This window comes from Lithobates pipiens, unplaced genomic scaffold, assembly GCF_037356315.1.
Source record: "Lithobates pipiens isolate NorthernLeopardFrog02 unplaced genomic scaffold, aLitPip1_a1.2 Scaffold_1, whole genome shotgun sequence".
In the NCBI taxonomy this organism is placed as follows: Eukaryota; Metazoa; Chordata; class Amphibia; order Anura; family Ranidae; genus Lithobates; species Lithobates pipiens.
In genome coordinates this window covers 214779727-214800432 of record NW_027507685.1, presented here as the reverse complement: position 1 = coordinate 214800432, position 20706 = coordinate 214779727, and the positions used below count along the sequence as shown (strand labels likewise).

General features: G+C 45.7%; 1 protein-coding gene across 2 annotated transcripts; it reads right to left on the bottom strand.

The window, feature by feature from the left end:
- Positions 1 to 486: 486 nt before the first annotated feature.
- Positions 487 to 20703, bottom strand: ACTMAP (actin maturation protease). 2 transcript variants are annotated; one of them, XM_077482225.1, is made up of 7 exons: positions 20553 to 20703; positions 15244 to 15454; positions 12202 to 12270; positions 11937 to 12061; positions 9643 to 9772; positions 7104 to 7174; positions 487 to 1070 (listed from the first exon to the last, which is right to left on the bottom strand). In XM_077482225.1, exons 1-7 carry the CDS (start codon positions 20653 to 20655, stop codon positions 763 to 765), a joined length of 1017 nt encoding a protein of 338 aa, XP_077338351.1. In that variant the 5' UTR covers positions 20656 to 20703; the 3' UTR covers positions 487 to 762. The 2 variants fall into 2 exon arrangements, with proteins under 2 accessions (XP_077338351.1, XP_077338360.1); XM_077482234.1 differs by having other exon boundaries at positions 20560 to 20650.
- Positions 20704 to 20706: the final 3 nt, after the last annotated feature.

Here is a 20706-nt window from a genome sequence, read left to right as displayed (position 1 = left end):
GATTAATATCAGTCTTTGGGTACAATAACACCAAAAAAAATTTTTTTGGTGCAAAGGGGTTGATTTACTAAAGGCAAATAAGACTGTTCACTTTGTCAATGCAGTTGCTCCCTGCAAGGGAATTTTCCCCAAAGCTTAGTGAATTGGATGAAGCTCTACCAACTTCCAATCCTCCAAACATGTGCAAGCAAAAATACTGTTAAAAAAATAAAATAAAAATACCTGCATATGATTGAGTATTTTTTTGCAAAGTGAAGCTTCACCTCATTCCCCAGCTCTGGAGAATTCCCTCGCAGGGTGTAAGTGCGTGTAAAGTGAATGGTGTATTTGCCTTTAGTAAATCAATCCCAAATCTTTCTGCACCAGGTGTATTTGGGTCTAGTCAATGATACTTCTACAAACTGATTCTAAACTATGAGAGGAATAATTATATATTTTTTGTCCTCAAAGGAATTCCTTATTTTTAAGAAGTCAATAAAGCCCCCATGATGAGAAATGTACAGTTTTATTTGCATTGTATATATATATTTAAATATCCCAATAATTTATGGCTTTAAAATAAGTCTCAAGCAACGGTTCAAGTTTTATACTCTATCACAGGGATATGCAATTAGCGGACCTCCAGCTGTTGCAAAACTACAAGTCCCATCATGCCTCTGCCTCTAGGTATCATGCTTGTGGCTGTCAGAATCTTGCTATGCCTCATGGGACTTGTAGTTCTGCACCAGCTGGAGGTCCGCTAAATGCATATCCCTGCGTCTATCAGTTCTCTGTGCGTTTGAGCAGCACAATTTTTCCGCACAGCCCAGCTTGTACGCCCCCTTCAGGTAATACATAGGCATTGCCATCAATGGCTCTCTTTGGGTCCAGCTGGAGAAGCTGGCCGTTGCTGCGACTTACAGAACTGTATTCCCACAGCTGATATCGGAGGCTCTTGCCTTGTTTTGCAATCAGGTAGATTTCATCTGCGTCTCCTGCGTACGGAGCCATAAAACTGGGGGGTGGGTGGTACAGTCCAGGGATGTCCACATCTGGCTCAAATGAACCACTCGGCATCCCAAGAAGAACACCTGAAAGGAAAGCCACAGGGGCCAGTCAATGATGCTGCACCAACATTTATCTTGTCACATCTAATGTGCCCAGTCTGAAGTGTAATGTTGCAGCACGGATGGTACATTTATACCATGCAGAAATGACAATTTACCAAGTTTACAATGCACAGGAAGCGCAGGGGGTAGTACATCACAGAGACTGCTAAAGCTGAACTCCGGCCTTTCATCGAAAATGTTTTCCTCAGTAGCCTAAAGGAATCCACTTTGGCGCACATATGAAGACAATGGGGGTTATTTACTAAAGGAAAATCCACTTTGCACTGAAAGTGCACTTGGAAGTAAAGTCGCTGTAGATCCGAGGGGGACATGCAAGGAAAGTAAAAAACAGCATTTTAGCTTGCAATTGATTGGATGATAAAATCAGCAGAGCTTCCCCTCATTTCAGATCTTCCCCTTAGATTTAGAGCGACTGCACTTCCAAGTGCACTTGCAGTGCAAAGTGGATTTGCCTTTTCGTAAATAACCCCCCAATGCATAATGATAAAATTACATATTTATTACAAAAACCTAAGCAACCCATAGGGGATGATTTACTAAAAGCAAATAGACTGCGCACTTTTGCAAGTGCAGTCGCTCCAGAGCTTAGTAAATGAGGGGAAGCTCTGCTGACTTCCATCATCCAATCGTGTGCAAGCAAAAATACTGTTGTTTTTTTTTTTTCTTGCAAGTGATTGAGTGTTCTGTGTAAAGTGAAGCTCTACCTCATTTATTAAGCTCTGGAGCAACTGCTCTTGCAGAGTCTATTTGCCTTCAGTAAATCAACTCCAAAATGTAGCTAAAATCCATAAGGCGATAAACCTAGTTGGAAGGGCCTGGTATATACCCCATAAAAGAATAAGGAACAGAGACACGTGAAATCAATCGCATGAATTTAATTGTACAGTATTATCATACAAGTGTTCTTGTCTAAATACATAAGATCAACGTGTATCACTCAAAACATAGCTTCTTCAGGACCCTGGTGTATGGGGCATCAACCAACATGAAATATCATGTACCGTGCAAAAAGACAGTCTCGGGGGAGGACGTAGGGGTCTCAGATCTACCACAGTCTAGTACATCTATCCACCAAGGTGACAAAATGTATGAGATAGCCCTGAAGGTTTAAGGGGGTTCTCCATTTTATATATACAAAAATACACTGAGGAAAAAAAATTAACCACTTCAGTACAGGGCACTTTCACCCCATTCCTGACCAGGCCATTTTTCAGCTTTCAGTGCTGTCACACTTTGAATGACAAATGCTACAATGTAACCATGTGAAATTTTTATCATTTTATTCACACAAATAGAGCTTTCTTTTGGTGGTATTTAATCACTTCTGTTTTTTATTTTTTCCTAGAAATAAATAAAAAAAAGACAGATATTTTTTCTTCTTAGTTTCTGTCAGTAAATAATTTTAATAGGTAATTTTTCCTCGTTCACTGATGGGCGCTGATAGGCGGCACTGATAAGGAGGCACGAATATGCTGCACTTATGGGCACTGAAGTGGGGCACTGATAGGTGGCACTAATGGGCAGCAGTAATAGCCAGCACTAATTGGCATCATTAATGGGCACTGGTTGATGGCACTGATTGCTGGTAGTGGTGGGTAGTGGTGGGCACTCATTGCTGGCACTGTGGGGGCTTTATTGTAATCAGGACACTGATGATCAGTGCCCTGAATACATATTTCCATATCCCCTGTGAGGAGATGCAACGGAATGGCTCTCCTCGCCACACACTCTGTCATTGTGAGGCGAGGAGTGCCGATTACAAGCATCGCCGTGTTTACATGTGACCCGCTGTGATTGGACACCGCGATCACACGGTTAAAAAGCCACGGCCTTGCTGTGTCCTAGCAACACGGGGTCACGCCGTGCCCTAGCAACACAGTGCGGCCTCATTTGCTATGCTGCGCGCCCCTCAGGCGTGCGAGGGTGGTCATTCTAGGATGCCGTCATATGACGGCGACCCAGAACGAGAGCCGCCCCGCCCTGCCACCATTTGACAGTGGGTGGGCGGCAAGTGGTTAAAGGAACACTTTTTAATCATAGCATCAAGTCAAATAAACTCCTGGGATATTGATCTGGTCAGTTAAGTAGCAGAGGTGGTTATTAATCAGTTTCAGCTGCTTTGGTGTTAATGAAATTAACAAAAGATGCACTAGATGGGCAACAATGAGACGAACTCCACAACAGGAATGGTTTTACAGTTGGAGGCCACTGAAATGTATTTCCCTACTCATCCTTTCCGACTGTTTTTCACTAGTTTTGCATTTGGCTAGAGTCAGTGTCACGGCTGTTAGCATTGGGGGGATACCTGGACCCTATAGAGGTTGCACAGGCAGTCCAACTCATCCAGGGTGGCACATCAAAATGTGCCATTGCCAGAAGGTTTTCTGTGTCTCACAGCACAGTCTCAAGAACATAGAGGAGATTCCAGGAGACAGACAGTTACTCTAGGAGAGATGGACAGGGCCATAGAAGGTTCTTAACCAATCAGCAGGACCGGTATCTGTTTATCTGTTCCAAGGAGAAACAGGATTAGCACTGACAGAGCCCTACAAAATTACCTCCAGCAGGCCACTGGTGTGAATATCTCTGACCAAACAATCAGAAACAGACTTCACGAGGGAGGCCTAAGGGTCCTGTACTCACTGCCCGGCAACATGCAGCTCGATTGGCATTAGCCATTGAACACTAGAATTGGCAGGTCCACCACTGGAGCCCTGTGCTTTTCACAGATGAGAGCAGGTTCACCCTGAGCACATGTGACAGAAGTGAAAGGGTTTGGAGAAGCCATGGAGAATGTTAGGCTGTCTGAAACATCATTCAGCATAACCGGTTTGGTGATGGGTCAGTGATGGTCTAGGGAGGCATACCCATGAAGGGATGTGCAGACCTCTACAGGCTAGACCAGTGTTTCTCAACTCCCGTCTCAAGGTGCCCCAACAGGTCATGTTTTCAGGATTTCCCTCAGATGAAACGGCTGTGGTAACTAAGGCAGTGAAACTGATCAAATCACCTGTGCAAAATAATGGAAAGCCTGAAAACATGACCTGTTGGGGCATCTTGAGGACTGGAGTTGAGAAACACTGGGCTAGACAATGACAACCTGACTGCCATTAGGTAGTGGGATAAAATCCTCTGACCCATTGTAAGACCCTATGCTGGTGCAGTGGGTCCTGGGTTCCTCCTGGTGCATGACAATGCCCGGCCTCATGTGGTGAGAGTATGCAGCCAGTTCCTGGAGGATGAAGAAATTGATACCATTGAATGGCCCCTACGCTCGCCTGATCTAAATCCAATAGAACACCTCTGGGACATTATGTTTCAGTTAATTTGACACCGCCATGGGGGGCATCCTCCGGGACTGTGACATCATAAGGGGAGGGGTCACCATGTGACATCACCCGGTGACCCCGCCCCTTATCCCTATATAAGTCACCGCACAACGCGTCCCTGCCATTAAGGCTGGAGAGAGCGTCCTGTCAACATCGGAAGGAAAAAGAAGAAGAAGGCGGCGACAGTGACAAGATTGGGCCAATGCTAGTTAGACCCCTTTCACACCAAGGGCTTTTTGCAGGCGCTATAGCATTAGAAATAGCGCCTGCAATCTGCCCTAAAACAGCTGCACCATTGTCTGTAGTGTGAAAGCCCCGAGGGGCAGCGCTGTAATACCGCCAGCAAAATGCCGCTATTGCGGCGTATTGCTAGCGGCTTTAACCCTTTCTCAGCTGCTAGCGGGGGGTAAAAGCGCCCGCTAGCGGCCAAAATGCGCCGCAAATCCGACGGTAAAATGCCGCTAAAAATAGTGTTTTCCCGCCGACGCTATGGGCGGCATGGTGTGAAAGGGGTCTTAAAGAGCTGGAAGAAGAAAGCGGAGGCCCGGCAAGAAGAACCGAACAGCGGGACAAGACCCCCGAAGTCAGAAGAAGACCCCCGAAGTCGGATAAAGACCCCCCGGATGGCAGCGGCGAGAAAGGAGAAAGCTGAGCTCCTCCGCTAGTAAAAGAGCTAGCAAAAGAGCAGAAGATAGCGGAGGAGCCCGGCGAGAAGACCCGATAAAGAGGGAAGAAGACCACCGGGGCTGTCTAATAAAGTACTTTAAAAACCTGTGTTGTGCTTTTTTTATGTACACTTTCCCCAGGTGAATGGGTAGGGGTACATCGTACCCCATACTCATTCATAGGGTAGGGGGGCTGGAATCTGGGGGCCCCCTTATTAAAAGGGGTTCCCAGATTCTGATAAGCCCCCTGCCCGCAGACCCCGACAACCAATGGCCAGGGTTGTCGGGAAGAGGCCCTTGTCCTCATCAACATGGGGACAAGGTCCTTTGGGGTGGGGGGCCGCCCAAAGCACCCCCCATGTTGAGGGCACGCGGCCTGGTACGGCTCAGGAAGGGTCTGCTATGGACTTTTGGGGGATCCCCGCGTCGTTTTGTCGGCGTAGGGGTTCCCCTTTAAATCCATACCAGGTGACAGGGCTAGCGAGGTGTCAATCTCGCCGATGGAGGCGGCGACATTGACTTCCTTAGCTAGTTCTGTCTACCTGGAGCCACGTTCAAAATGAACAGACTTTACTCCTTGTGTGGGCAAGTCCGTTCATTTCAACAGTCCGGCAGGCCCCTGCGTCCGGCGGATTGTCCGCCAGAAAAGTCCACACATGTGGGGGCGTGTGTGTGCAGGTCCGCTCGTTCGGAAAGTCTGGCGGATCTCCGCTGCAAAGTCCGGTGGGTTGTCCGCCAAACTAAGTCCACCGGATAGGTTTATTGAGAGATTTACAAGTTATACAAAAAAACAAGTTATACAAGTAAACAATAAACTGGTTACAAACACAACAAAACTATGCCTCCCATGTCTCAGCAAAAAACATTAGTAACACAGAATAAGGTGGTATAAACAAAGTCACAATATATGTATGAATAAAAGGGGTAATAGGGAATCAAAGTAGCACTAAAATGCCAGAAGTAAGTAAAGGTAAATAAATGGGAATACAATAATTTCCTAAGTCGAGCGTTACTTTTGTGTGTGTGTATATATATATATATATATATATATATATATATATATATATATATATATATATATATATATATATATATATATAAAATGGAGAATGACCCTAAACCTTTTGAGCTATCCCATAAATATCTTCACCTTACTGGATGGATGTGGTAGATCTGAGGCCCCTATGGCCACCCCCAAGACTGTCTTTTTGCAGGGCGCGTGATATTTCAGCCATGTTGAATAATACCCTATACTCCAGGGTCCTGAAGAAGCTATGTTTTCAGCGAAACGTGATGCCCTTCTGGATTTGAACAAGCACACCTGTATGATAATACTGCATGGTTAAATTCACACAATTGATTTAAGGTGTTCCTTATCCCTTTCATGGGGTATACACCAGGCCCTTCCAAGTAGGTTTATGGCCTTATGGATTATAGCTACATTGTATATGTGTTTTTATTGTTTTTGTAATAAAAGTCATATTTTTATCATATACTTTGTCTCATGTGTGCCAATATAGTCCAACATTTCTTTTAACGCCAGGAGAAATCCTGTCGGCTTAAGAATGTTTGTATATATATTCTTGGGTGTGTCACAGTGGAAGACTTTGGTTTAATCATAAATCCATTTTGTGAGCACCAAATGCTTTTATAAACCCAGATATTACCTTGTAAAGAGGTTTTGCACTGGATTACTGCAGGGATATGGAATAAATACACAAAGCATGCCAAGATTCAAGGAAGAATACACATCTCTCCGGAAAAGACATTTGCTTATCCCGTTCAGTCACAGGGAACATTTCCACTGAGCATGCATCTGATTTACTTTGCATGCCCTGGATATGCTCCCCAGCAGTGTCTCAAGGATGAAAACAGCTCCAGCAAAATAAAACATGTCAATGTTCACCACCTATGGTACACCCCAATCTGTCTGTCATTAGCATGCAGCTATCGTGGATACTGTGTGTGCCAGCCTCTGATAATGTTGTGTTCACTCGTACCTGAGATCACTGCCCAGTGTGCCCGGTGTCCATTCCTCTGGCATGGCTCATGATTAAAATCTTCATCATATCTGAAAAGTCGTTAAGTGAACAGACCTACTATGTACATAATGTGGGTGAGCGGTGTTGGGAATCCACATGTATTTATTTTCAAAGTTAAAGGAGAAAAAATCAAATCAAATTCAGCACCAGGTTCACTTTGTGAACAGTAAATAGCTCATTGTAGCTCGGTCACGTGATCCCCTGTGTCAGCCAGTGGTGGCTGCAGGGAAATAGAATGAGCGCCCGAAAAGGGTTGTGAAAGCCATGAGCAATGACATCACCCATAGGCTACATGGTGTAGCCATTTTCTGCGCTCAACATCATGTTTATACATCTTTTTTTTTATTTTTTACACAGGTCAGTTGGTATAGGTGTTAGGAGGGGGCAGGGAGCATTTTTAAGACTAGTTAAGGCTTTAGCTGGAATTATACTTTAAGTTGGCAGCATGTGTGAAAGACAACATCACTGTTAAGTCTGACTTGCTGGAATAACCCTCTTTTTAAAATAGATAAAATATATACAGTATTTGTCCAATAAATTATACAAAAAAAAAAATATGTAACGGAAAACGGAGCGCTGGGATTAGGTTCCTTTTGTATATAGAGTTATGATGGTCCCGGGGGTTGGATGGTGACGGAGAACCAACCATGATGTATATGCTGCCATGGATAGGCTCCAAGGAAAGTAAATTACAATTATGATGCAGTCTATCACTAGTAATAATGCAGCAGGGTGGTGGGTGGTGGGGGGGAAATAAGCAGACTATGCCTAAAGTCTAAGGTCTGTAACTTCATAGATTTGGACTATGTACAGCAATTTAAAACTGTTCTTGTGTTCTGCTGCCACCTTGTGGTTATTTTGAAGAATGCATGCAACTCTATTGAGAGTTGGTCACAGAAGTTTGACACGGGGGAGATATTTACTAGAACTAAAGAGTGCGAAATATGGTGCAGCTCTGCATAGAAACCACGTTTTTTTTTTGTCAAAGCTTAATTGAACAAGCTGAGAGTGATTTTAAAGTCTGCTTTTTTTTCTAAAAAAAAATAACAAACATGTCTGCTCTGTGTAGTGTTTTTGCGTAGAGCAGCCCAGATCCTCCTCTTCTCGGGTCCCTCTTCGGTGCTCCTGACCCCTCCCTCCTGTTGAGTGCCCCCACAGCAAGCAGCTTGCTACGGAGGCACTCAAGACGAGTCACAGCTCTGTGTCCATTCAGACATGGATCCCCTGCCCGCCCCCCTACCCCATCTCTCTCCTGATTGGCTAGCCAACTTTTTTTTTTACAAAACAAAGGTGCTTTTTTGTTGTCAAAACAAGCAAGACAGAGAATACAGATTAGCTTGGAACAAAACCTTACAAAATGCTTAGCTATCATACAGAAAGTAGGGACAGAGACAACCATAATTAATAGAGTAATTGAGTGAGCATACGTTAGCAATTGGAGAAAACATCTACAGGATTGAGCAGGAGAAAGAGGCTCATAGCTAGTACACATACACCCCCCCCCCCCTTCAAGTCTCTATGTGCTTGCCCAAGGGACCCACATTTTGTCGTATTTCCATTGGCATCCTCTATTAATGTAGGTCAATCTATACATGGGCAGGACTGCATCTATCAAGGCTTCCCAGGAGGAAAGAGAAGGGGGGAGATGGATATCCACTTCAAAAGAATCTCTTTCTTTGCAGGCTAGCCAACTCTGATTGAAATCATGGGGAGCCAATGGCACCACTGCTGTATCTCAGCCAATCTCGGAGGGAGAGTCTTGGACTGAGTGCTTCAGTTTTAGTAAATCTCCCTCTTTATCTTTATTGAAATGGTTCTAAGGCCCCTTTCACACGGACGCCTCCATGGAACGGATTCCACTTGCTCAGCGGGGGATCGCTCCGCCGATTGCCGCTGAGCAGGCGGATTGCAGGTCCTGTCTGCTCCGCTGTGCAGAGCAGACACGGGCACAGTCCCGCTCTCCTCTATGGGGAAATTGGATGAAACGGACTACGCGTTTCCATCCGATCCTATCTAATCTGATCCACCAGACAGATGTAAAATAGGACCACCATCTGTCTGGATTTGGCGGACAGCATCGGATCGGATATCAGCGGATGTCAGTGGACATGTCACGGCTGACATTCCCTGCTCCATAGAGGTGACTGCAAGGTCCGATCAGGTCTGCCTGGTAAACTGACAAACGGATCTGATTGGACAGCCTGTGTGAAAGGTACACTACAGTTATACACTTTTCTTTGATTAAAAAAAAAAAAAGTTGATAGAAAATGCTTTAGTGTAACCAAACTCTATACTTCAATATAATTGGGTTCGTCATGACATCTCCAGTCCGGTCCTGATGCTTTTATGAAGCAGAATTGAGGCAAAAATGGTCCTCAAATCACAAGTCTGTAAAAATCAAACTACTGAAAAAACATACAACCGCCCTGTGGAGTTGTTTATAAGATGCTGAGACCTGTGCTGAGAGTAGACCAATGTGAACGTTGGCAAAGGATACGGGACGAGTACCGGCAGTCCAGCCATTAGGTGATGGAGCATTTTTTCTCTGTTTTCTCCATCCATCCCACCGCTGAGCAGCTCACATTGACAGCCAAACATCTGCTCTGCCAGAGAGGCCATATTCACAGCTGCAATAACAAGTTTTATTCACACGTCAAATGACAGTCAGGAATGCAGGAATCGGCGCTGTTGATTGTTTTATACGTGGTATAGGAAAGTGAAGGTGTTGATTAATGCAAGCAGCATTTTTCCCATTGTAATGTGGGTTGGAAAGGAGAAGCTCCTCTGATGAATTGTTAGTGACCCAATAATGTTTTCTTTATTCTAATATCTAATATAAGGTCTGCGCTGTGATAAAGAAGGCTGCTAGCAGAAAGGCTGTTATACAAAAACCCTATGGAACTGTACAGAGAATCACCTGCAGTGCAACACAATCAGAGTGCAACAATTAATTACAAAGTGCAACAATTAGTCACAAAATATATATAAAGTGCAAAAATCAACATAAATATAAATACATCAATCCTAAATTAGATTTAAAGTTGAAATCTAAGTTGATTTTTGCACTTTATATAAATGTTTGACTGTTGCACTCTGGTCACGTGGCGCTGCAGGTGATTATCTTTATGGTTTCTTTATTCTGGTTTTCTAAAATTAAAGCACACCTTTCATCAGCAGATGAAATAATCGGCAATATAACTGCCCACCAGCAGGCATCATCATGTCTCCCATCCAAATCTGTGCTGCAGCCCACAAAAAGAAAAAAAAAACTTTTAAAAAACATTTGATTTTCTCAACCATTTGCCTACTGGGCACTTTCACCCCCTCCTGGCCCAGTTCAATTTTTAGATTTCAGCGTTGTCAAACTTTGAATGACAATTATGCAGTCATGCAACGATGTACCCAAACTACATTTTTATCATTTTTTGAGACCGATAGATCTTTCTTTTGGTGTTATTAAATCACCTCTAGTTTTTTTTTTTTTTTTTTTTTAACCAAACAAAAAAAGGAGAGAATTTAGAAAAAAAAAAAACTTTTTATGTTAAAATTTTTTTGAAATAAGTAATTTTTATCCTTTACTGATGTGCGCTGATGAGGCTGCACTAAAGGGCACCAATATGTGGGACTGATAGGCATCACTGATAGCCAATGACAGGCAGCACTGACGGGTACTGATTGGCAGCACTGACGGGCACTGTTGGGGCTGCATTGATCATCAGGACACTGACAATCAGTGGCCTGATTATCAGTGTAGATGTGCCCTGTGTGGATTTGCCGGTTATCGGCTCTCCTCTCCTCACACTCTGTTAGCGTACATAGACGCCCTCCCAGCAATGTGAGCCCACGTTGTAGCCACCTTTTTTCGCTATAGCACGGGCGGGAAGTGGTTAAAGAGACCCTGTCACAAGATCTGAGGTGCATGTGAGCACAATATCTAATGATATGGACTGCTGATAACTTAAAGAGTAACTCCACTTTTGTTGAAGAAAACACACTCCCCCCTGGGTGATCTATATGCATTGCAGGGATCTTAAAAAACTTTGTTGCAGATCCCTACATTTTCTTATTATGAAGAAATAGCTTCAGAATAACAAAATTGATGATTGATTGTTTGTGTCCATGTGAAAAATTTATGTAAATGTGATTTTAGAATTATCAATCAGCTGCTGTACCTGCAGGGCTCTGATGAGGAAAGTGGCAGGGTCTGCATCCATTTAGATGTGATTTGCCTTTTGGAGTATCTCACTAAAAATGTAATTTTTGTTACAGGGGATTTTGCATCTTGGTGCAGACTTCTGGAAAAATCAGTCATGCAATCACATTTCTGGGGGGCGTTCTGCACACCTCCAGGTAGCCATATTGCATTGCATTTTATAGAAAATTACAGTGCTGCAGATTGAAAAGTAAAGCTAATTTTTAATAAAATTCAATTACAATATGATTTGTGTAACAATTGTACATGCTATATTATTTTATTTTTTTTATTTGCCATTTTATTTTCCCACAAAAGTGGAGTTACCCTTTAACACCACATCTTACAATATATGGGACGGGGGATATAGTCATACATTGTGAGTACATATGAGAATCTTGTAAGGCAGCATCTATTGTCCCTGACCCATCACACAGTTGGCTTTGGCCATCACCACCATACATGGAAAAATCTTCCACAGATCTGCTTGACTGAAACTTAGATAGGAAATGTATGGGCGACATGATGTGCTCGTGTCTGGGAATTATCATACAGTAGCAGCAAATTGTAGAGTAAAATTTTCTGGCACACTCACCTACCTGAGAACATTTCCCCAAGGGCGGTATATCCTTTAGAGATGGCGGTGTCTACAATTGCTCCCAATGTGACTTCTTTGGTATTGTCTAACAGACCCCCTGCCATCCATAGGGCAACCAGACCACACCTAAAGGAGGAGGACAAAGCAGAAATGTACAACGCAATATAACCACATAAAATGCTATCAGTATTTATTTCCATATAGGAAAGGTGATTTTCTTCCACTATTGTCTGTGTAAGTCAGGTAAACCATATGCTTACACTTACTGTGGCCCCTCCTGTATCAAGGATGGTATGTGGTTGTTATACAAAAGCCATTTCAATGTTCTGCTGAATCTAGAGAAAGAAAGACATATGAATCGCATGGAAAAAAAACAACACAAGAGCTTGTTTGCACTTGCGACAGAGGGTTTTTGACAGCCGCATTCAATTGAAAGGGTCACATTTGGCAGCGGGATTGCTGAAGACTAGAGAGTATACATTTTGCAGCAGCAGGTTTACACCCCCGTCTGGCTGCCTTTGCAGCTTAAAGAGTTAGTTCACCTTTACCAAATAAACTGCCTATACAGATAAGGGGTGCCTGTAGATAAAAACAAACTGTACAGCTTTGACTAAAGTTGGATAATCCCCTTACTATAGGTGTAGGCCATTTACATAACTCCCGAAGCCTGGCCAAAAATTCCCAGAGATGGCATCATCCAGTCCTGCCTTGTTGCTAGGACGTTGCTAAGACACTTCCAGCCATTACAGCTCACCCCATCATCACTGGAATGAGCTCTTGAACCCCCCCCACACGTGGTCCACTATCTCTCCTGTCACAGCATTGCTTAACTCAAAGCTGTGGCTGTAACAAGGGAGAGAGAGTGCATGTGGGGGGGGGGGGGGGGTTTCATCGTCTGGGAGACTCTTAGCAACATCCTAGCAACAAGGCAGGATGGGATGATGCCATCTCCAAGAGTTTTTAGACTAGGCTTAGGGAGGTATGTAAATGGCCTACACTTAAATCAAGGGCATTATTTATCTCTGGTCAAAGCTGCAGTTTGTTCTTATTTACAGGTGCCACTTACCTGAAAAGTGAACTAGCCCCTTAAGGGGGCAGTAAAACCCTGACCGTAAATGTACACTAGGCCCGATACTGTCAGTAGGTTAAAGTGGTTGTAAATCTCAGTCATGAAATAAAAACAAAGCATATCTCCCTATAGTGTGTACTTGCCTCAATCCAGAGCACTAAATGTCATTTCTGTCTGCTGCTTCATTCCTCTGGTATCAGCATGAGTCACTTCTGATGATTTTTACTGACACCAAGAGAAAAAAGGTGACAGGGTGGGACCTTCATCAGAGTGACAGCCTCAGCTCTGTCCCTGTGTGTTGTGTGAAGGGGGTGTGTCCCTTCCTTCCAATCAGCTCTCAGACCTCTCTTCACTGAGCTCTGCAGAGTGTACAGTGCCTTGCGAAAGTATTCGGCCCCCTTGAACTTTTCAACCTTTTGCCACATTTCAGGCTTCAAACATAAAGATATAACATTTTAATTTTTTGTGAAGAATCACCAACAAGTGGGACACAATTGTGAAGTGGAACGAAATCTATTGGATAATTTAAACTTTTTTAGCAAATAAAAAACTGAAAAGTGGTGCGTGCAAAATTATTCGGCCCCTTTACTTTCAGTGCAGCAAACTCACTCCAGAAGTTCAGCGAGGATCTCTGAATGATCCAATGTTGTCCTAAATGACTGATGGTGATAAATAGAATCCACCTGTGTGTAATCAAGTCTCTGTATAAATGCACCTGCTCTGTGATAGTCTCAGGGTTCCGTTGAAAGCGCAGAGAGCATCATGAAGACCAAGGAACACACCAGGCATGTCAGTAATACTGTTGTGGAGAAGTTTAAAGCCGGATTTGGATACAAAAAGATTTCCCAAGCTTTAAACATCCCAAGGAGCACTGTGCAAGCGATCATTTTGAAATGGAAGGAGTATCAGACCACTGCAAATCTTTGCAGGCGCTACATCGCTAAAAATAGTGCCTGCAAAGTGCCCTGAAACAGTCGCTACTGTCTCTCCAGTGTGAAAGCCCGAGGGCTTTCACACTGGAGCGGTGCGCTTGCATGACGGTCAAAAAATTCCTGCAAGCCGCATCTTTGGAGCGCTGTAGGAGTGGTGTATTTACCGCTCCTAAAGCGCCCCTTCCCATAGAAAACAATGGGGCAGCACTGCAAACCCGCCTGCAAAGAGCCGCTAGCAGGGGGGGGGGTAAAACTGCTCCACTAGAGGCCGCATAGCGCCGCTAAAACCACGGTAAAGCACCGCTAAATATAGGGCCGCTTTGCCACCAGCGGCCACAACGCCCCAGTGAGAAAGTAGCCTAAAGAAATGTGATTGTAAAACAACCAAACAATGCACAATGTACTAAAACAGAAGAATGGCCAAAGTTTTTCCACCATACTACTCTTCTGGGTCACAGAGTGCACTTAGGTTTGTTCTTCTGTGATTCAGTCAGCTTATAGCAGGCTATTTCCCTCTATCAGCTGATGTCACAAAGCTCCAGACTCTGAAAGGACCCTAACCATATTGTTGGGACCCATTCAGCTGGCTGATTGACAAATGGTTCTGGCTATCAGTGCAAGGCTGAGAACTGAAGCCAGTTGTGACCGCCCCCCACCCCGGCACTCCGGTGAGCACTGAAAGGGCAGAGCAGAGAGCAGTGATGTGTGATTGCTCAGTTCTCAGGTTTAGAGCCAACGTGGGACAGCTGCAGCATGGAGCTGAGTATGTGTGTTTGTTTTCTTAAATAGCCCAAACCTTTTCTTTAACCACCTCAATACCGGACACTTTCATCCCCTTTCTGCCCAGGCCATTTCTACGTTTTCGGCGTTGTCACACTGAACGACAATTCCTCAATCATGCAACACTGTACCCAAATTAAATTTTTATCAATCACAGAGATCATAATAGTAAGCAATGCTGTCATGAATGAAAGCCATTCATGACAGTTGTTTACTTTTGATTGGCCAAAGTGATCACATGGTACCTGGGCCAACCACAGTGGCTTGGCACTGCAATCAGTAAATTGCTGTGTCCAGTGGTCACAGATTGCTCCACTGGATTCCCCAGGGGGCACGAGCAGGAACATGTCCATTGAGGTTCTACTAGAACTGGAGCACTCCTACCTGGCCGTGTATATATACAGTATATATATATATATATATATATATATATATATATACACATACATTTGCCAGGCGGGAAGTGTTTAAATACTGGTAATCTTCAAAGAACTGAGTCTTTTCTGCCCACAACTAGATGGACTCACCTATCTTGCTGCTTCTTAATCAGCTTCTTTAACTCTTCACATCCTCCAACAGAGGGGTCGCTGTGCTCTGCCACCTTCTTATAGAACTTGCTCTTCTCCAGCACTGGAAGTGGAAGGCCATGGGCTGGTGGTGGTAGCAATGGTGGTGGTGGTGGAGGTACTGGGATGGCACTAGCAGCAGCACATTCTCCATCCTCCTCAGGCATGGGTCCTATGGAAAGTTATACATGCAATACATTTATTATCATTCCAATACATTTCTTATTTATGATGCACATTCGTTTATTAACCAGCTCCCATCATCACTTTCCTTTAAACATATGCAACCTCTGTTCCAGCTTCCTTACACATGGTACAACTAAGTACTAGTAATGCCGCGTACACACGATCGAATTATCCAGCGGACCAGACTCGGCAGTCCGGCGGATAATTTCGCCCGTCTGTATGCTAGTCCACCGGACTTTTGAAATGAACGGACTTGCCCACACACGGAGAAAAGTCTGTTCATTTTGAACGTGGCTCCAGGTAGACGGAACTAGAGAAGGAAGTGAATGTCGCTGCCTCCATTGTGAGATTGAAACTTTGCTAGCCCCGTCACCTGGTATGGATTTAAAGGGGAAGCCCTACGCTGAAAAAACGGCGTGGGGGTCCCCCCAAAGTCCATAGCAGACCCTTATCCGAGCACGCAGCCCGGCCGGTCAGGAAAGGGGGTGGGGACGAGCAAGCGCCCCCCCCCCCCCCCCCTGAGCCGTACCAGGCCGCGTGTCCTCAACATGGGAGGGGTGCTTTGGGGAAGGGGGGGCCCTGCGGCCCCCCCACCCCAAAGCACCTCATCCCCATGTTGATGAGGTCAAGGGCCTCTTCCCGTCAACCCTGGCTGTTGGTTGTCTGGGTCTGCGTGCGGGGGGCTTATCAGAATCCAGGAGCCCCCTTTAATAAGGGCCCCCCAGATTCCGACCCCCTACCCTATGTGAATGAGTATGGGGTACATTGTACCCCTATCCATTCACCTGGTGAAAAAAAGTGTACAGAAAAAAAAACAACACAGTTTTTTAAAATACTTTATTAGACAGCTCCGATGGTCTTCTCTTCTTCCGTCTTCGGGGGTCTTCTCGCCGGACTCCTTCACTATCTTCTGCTCTTTTGCTAGCTCTTTCACTAGCGGAGGAGACCGGCTTTCTCCTTTGTCGCCGCCGCCATCTTCTTCCAACTTTGGGGGTCTTGTCCCACTCTTCGGTTCTTCTTGCCGGGCCTCCGCTTTCTTCTTCCAGCTCTTTTACTAGCGTTGGCCAGGTCTTCTGTTGTCGCCGCCACCACCTTCTTCTTCTTCCTTCTTTCAATGTTGACACGACGCTCTCTCTGGCCGTAATGCTGGGGACGCGTTGTGCGGCCACTTATATAGGGACAAGGGCGGGGTCACCGGGTGATGTCACATGGTGACCCCGCCCCTTATGATGTTCAGTCCCGGCTGGAAGAAGAAAGCAGAGGCCCGGCAAGAAGAACCAAAGAGCGGGACAAGACCCCCGAAGACAGAAAAAGACGACGGCGCCGATTAAGGAGAAAGCCGGGCTCCTCCCCTAGTAAAAGAGCTAGCAAAAGAGCAGAAGATAGTGGAGGAGTCCGGCAAGAAGACCACCGAAGACGGAAGAAGACGACGGCGGCGATGAAAGAGAAAGCTGGGCTCCTCCCCTAGTAAAAGAGCTAGCAAAAGAGCAGAAGATAGCGGAAGAGTCTGGCAAGAAGACCCCCGAAGATGGAAGAAGAGAAGACCAACGAAACTGTCTAATAAAGTCTTTTAAAAAACTGTGTTTTGTTTTTTTTCTGTACACTTTTTTTCACCAGGTGAATGGGTAGGGGTACAATGTACCCCATACTCATTCACATAGGGTAGGGGGCCGGAATCTGGGGGCCCCCTTATTAAAGGGGGCTCCCGATTCTGATAAGCCCCCCCCGCCCGCAGACCCCGACAACCAATGGCCAGGGTTGTCAGGAAGAGGCCCTTGTCCTCATCAACATGGGGACAATGTGCTTTGGGGTGGGGAGGCCGCAGGGCCCCCCCTTCCCCAAAGCACCCCTCCCATGTTGATGGCACGCGGCCTGGTATGTCTCGTCTCCACCCCCTTTCCTGACCAGCCGGGCTGCGCGCTCGGATAAGGGTCTGCTATGGACTTTGGGAGGGACCCCCACGCCGTTTTTTCGGCGTAGGGCTTCCCCTTTAAATCCATATCAGGCGACGGGGCTAGCGAGGTGTTAATCTCGCCAATGGAGGTGGCGACATTGACTTCCTGCGCTAGTCCCGTCTATCTGGAGTCACATTCAAAATGAACTGACTTTTCTCCGTGTGTGGGCAAGTCCGTTCATTTTAAAAGTCCAGCGTACTCCCGCCATAGTCCCGCGGGTATTTCCGCCGGAAAAGTCCGTTGTGTGTGGGCAGGTCCGCTCGTTCGGAAAGTCCGGCGGACCTCCACTGCAAAGTCTGGCAGGTTGTCCACCGAACTACGTCCGCTGGACTAAGTCCGCCGGATAGTCCGATCACGTGTACGCGGCTAAATACTAATTGAGGTTTTTTTTTTATTTTTTATTTCAGACAAATTCCCAGTAAAGGTACAATTTTTACATAAAACTCAAAGCCAGCAAAAATCAAGGTGTACATAATAAGGGGGGAGGGAGGAGCTGGGAGAAAAGAAAACAGGAAACAGGGGTGTCTGGAAGCAAGGACACTATACGTTTTTGGAGGGGAGGGGGGAATGGAGAAATGTAAAAAGAAAAAGAAAGGGTGGGGAGGTGCAATTAAGTGCATAGCCATGCTTTCCTATTTTAAAGACTTAATAAAGCGTGCAGAAAAAGGGGGCAGTTCAAAGCTATAGAAGGCCTATAGTTATGCCCTAATTTTGGGGAAAAAAATTCTGCCCACGGTCGGGGGCGGTGGGAGTCAGCATTTGTAAATACACAGATGGGGAAATGAAGATGATTCATGGAAACCAGGTGTTTCTATATGTTTTTTCTTTCTGTTGTATAGATATACCCTAAGGCATTGTTTGCCAACTTATGAGATAAAGGGGGCCTCAGATGTGGCCCCGACATCACCAAAGGGCCATAATGTTCAATATATGTAATGCTTGAGAGGACTTTCACTGCAGACCTAATAGAGGGAATGAGGGTCAGAGAATGAGGACAGGATACATTGTCGGTTGGGGATACGGTGAAGAAGACAATATGAAACTGGGATTTTACATGTTACATGATGAGGCTAGTAGAGCTCAATGCTATTACCCTAATCAATGTTCCCACTAAAGATGGCTGAGATCTGAGGGCCACGCGTCATATACTAAAGGGCCGAATGCGGCCTTTGGGACACAGGTTGGGCACCAGGACTCTAAGGTCATCCATTGTCTTCATTTTATTAATTTTAGCAAACCCGAGGATTATGGATGGGGTTCCAGTTTGCCTCCATATAGCTGGGATACATGCATGCACTACACTTAGCAGATGGACAGTGTGGGACAATTTAGCCAGAATTTACTAATAGGATTTTCCTTATAAGCTTAACGGTAAGTTCCGCTTCTGTCTGCCAGTCAAAGTCCTTGGTGAACTGAACCCCGGGCAGATTTGCTCATTCCTATTCATAACATTTAGGCCCCATTCACACTGGGTACTTGAATGAGCTGCACTACGTGCAACAAACGCACCAAAGAAGCTCCTGCACCTCTTCGGGTGGTGAGCTTTTCATTTTTTTTACATCTTTTACATTTTGTCATCATATGCCCCGTACGCATGATCGGATTTTCGGACAACAAATGTTGGATGTGAGCTTGTTTGCGGAAAGTCTGACTGTGTATATGCTCCATCGAACATTTCTTGTCAGACTTTCCACCAACAAATGTTGGCTAGCAGGTTGATCATCCCACCACCACACACTTCAATCTGATGAACCATCTAATAAATTTGAATAGTGTGACAGGTGTTGGTTGCAGATTAGGATTAAGGTGATGGATGGGGGTACAAACAGGAGGGTTGGGGTAATAGATGTGGGTTACAGGTCAGGGTTGGGGTGATGGAGGGGTCACAGGTCAGGGTGGGGGTGATGGAGGGGTCACATGTCAGGGTTGGGGGTGATGGAGGGGTCACAGGTCAGGGTGGGGGTGATGGAGGGGTCACATGTCAGGGTTGGGGGTGATGGAGGGGTCACAGGTCAGGGTGGGGGTGATAGAGGGGTCACAGGTCAGGGTGGGGGTGATGGAGGGGTCACATGTCAGGGTTGGGGGTGATGGAGGGGTCACAGGTCAGGGTGGGGGTGATGGAGGGGTCATAGGTCAGGATGGGGGTGATGGAGGGGTCACAGGTCAGGGTTGGGGGTGATGAATGGCCCTCTGATTACATCAGAGAATGGAGCCCATACATGTACAGACCTCTTCACACACTACATGTACCCAGCCCCCCTTCTTCTCCTATATTACACACACCCAATGTGGGTAAACACAGCACTTCGTTGCTATGGGTAACATTCTGTTTCCACATCATCCCTTTAATCGAGGACACATAATAATTACACAGGTTCTGAGGCTGATTTAAAGTGGTTGTAAACCCTTACAAACCACTTTGACCTACAGGTAAGCCTAGATTAAGGCTTACCTGTAGGTCCAAGAAATATCTCCTAAACCTATACGGTTTAGGAGATATTTGCCCGAAGACAGGCACCGCTGTCTACGGCGCATGCGCCGTAGATGGCGGGGCGCAGGCGCACTGAGCGCGGCATTTCCAACAATGGAGCTGCCGCGTGTTTCGGCTCCTGTGCGCATGCGCGGGAGTGACGTCATCGCGGCTCCGCCGAATGACAGCGGCGGAGCTGCGAGACCCCACTGAAAAGATGGATGCACTGGACTACAGGGGACAGCGGTGACATCGCTGGCTCCTGTGTCAGGTAAGTGACACATAATGGGCTACTATGCGATGCATAGTAGTCCATTATGCTTTGCCTTTGCAGGGAATGAAAGAGGAAGTAAACTCATTAGGGTTTACTTCCTCTTTAATGCAGATAAGGAACCAAGCGAGTTTAATTACCACCTTAATCAGTCACAGAACCCGTGTAATTCATATGTGTGTCCTGGAATAACGGGATGATGTGCCAACCCTAGTTGCTGGGGGTAACACCCTCTTCCTCCACCCCTAACAGACTGAGAGGACTCAGCGGGAAAGCACCCCGCCCTATCATGGCGGCCCCTCACGGAGAAGGTGGGAATTACACCGCGGCCGCTCTTCTCTCCCCCACCCAACACACAATACACAATGAATGAATGAATGATAGTCACGTTTTACACCAGAACGCGGACTCTCGTTTCCGAGGGGAAGGAACTCGCTGCTACAGCTTCCGCTATTGGGTGGTGTGTGAATGGGCAATTCGCTAAACCTCATTGGACACAGAAGACGCCTATCATAAGGCGGGACTTCTCTAAACCAATCATA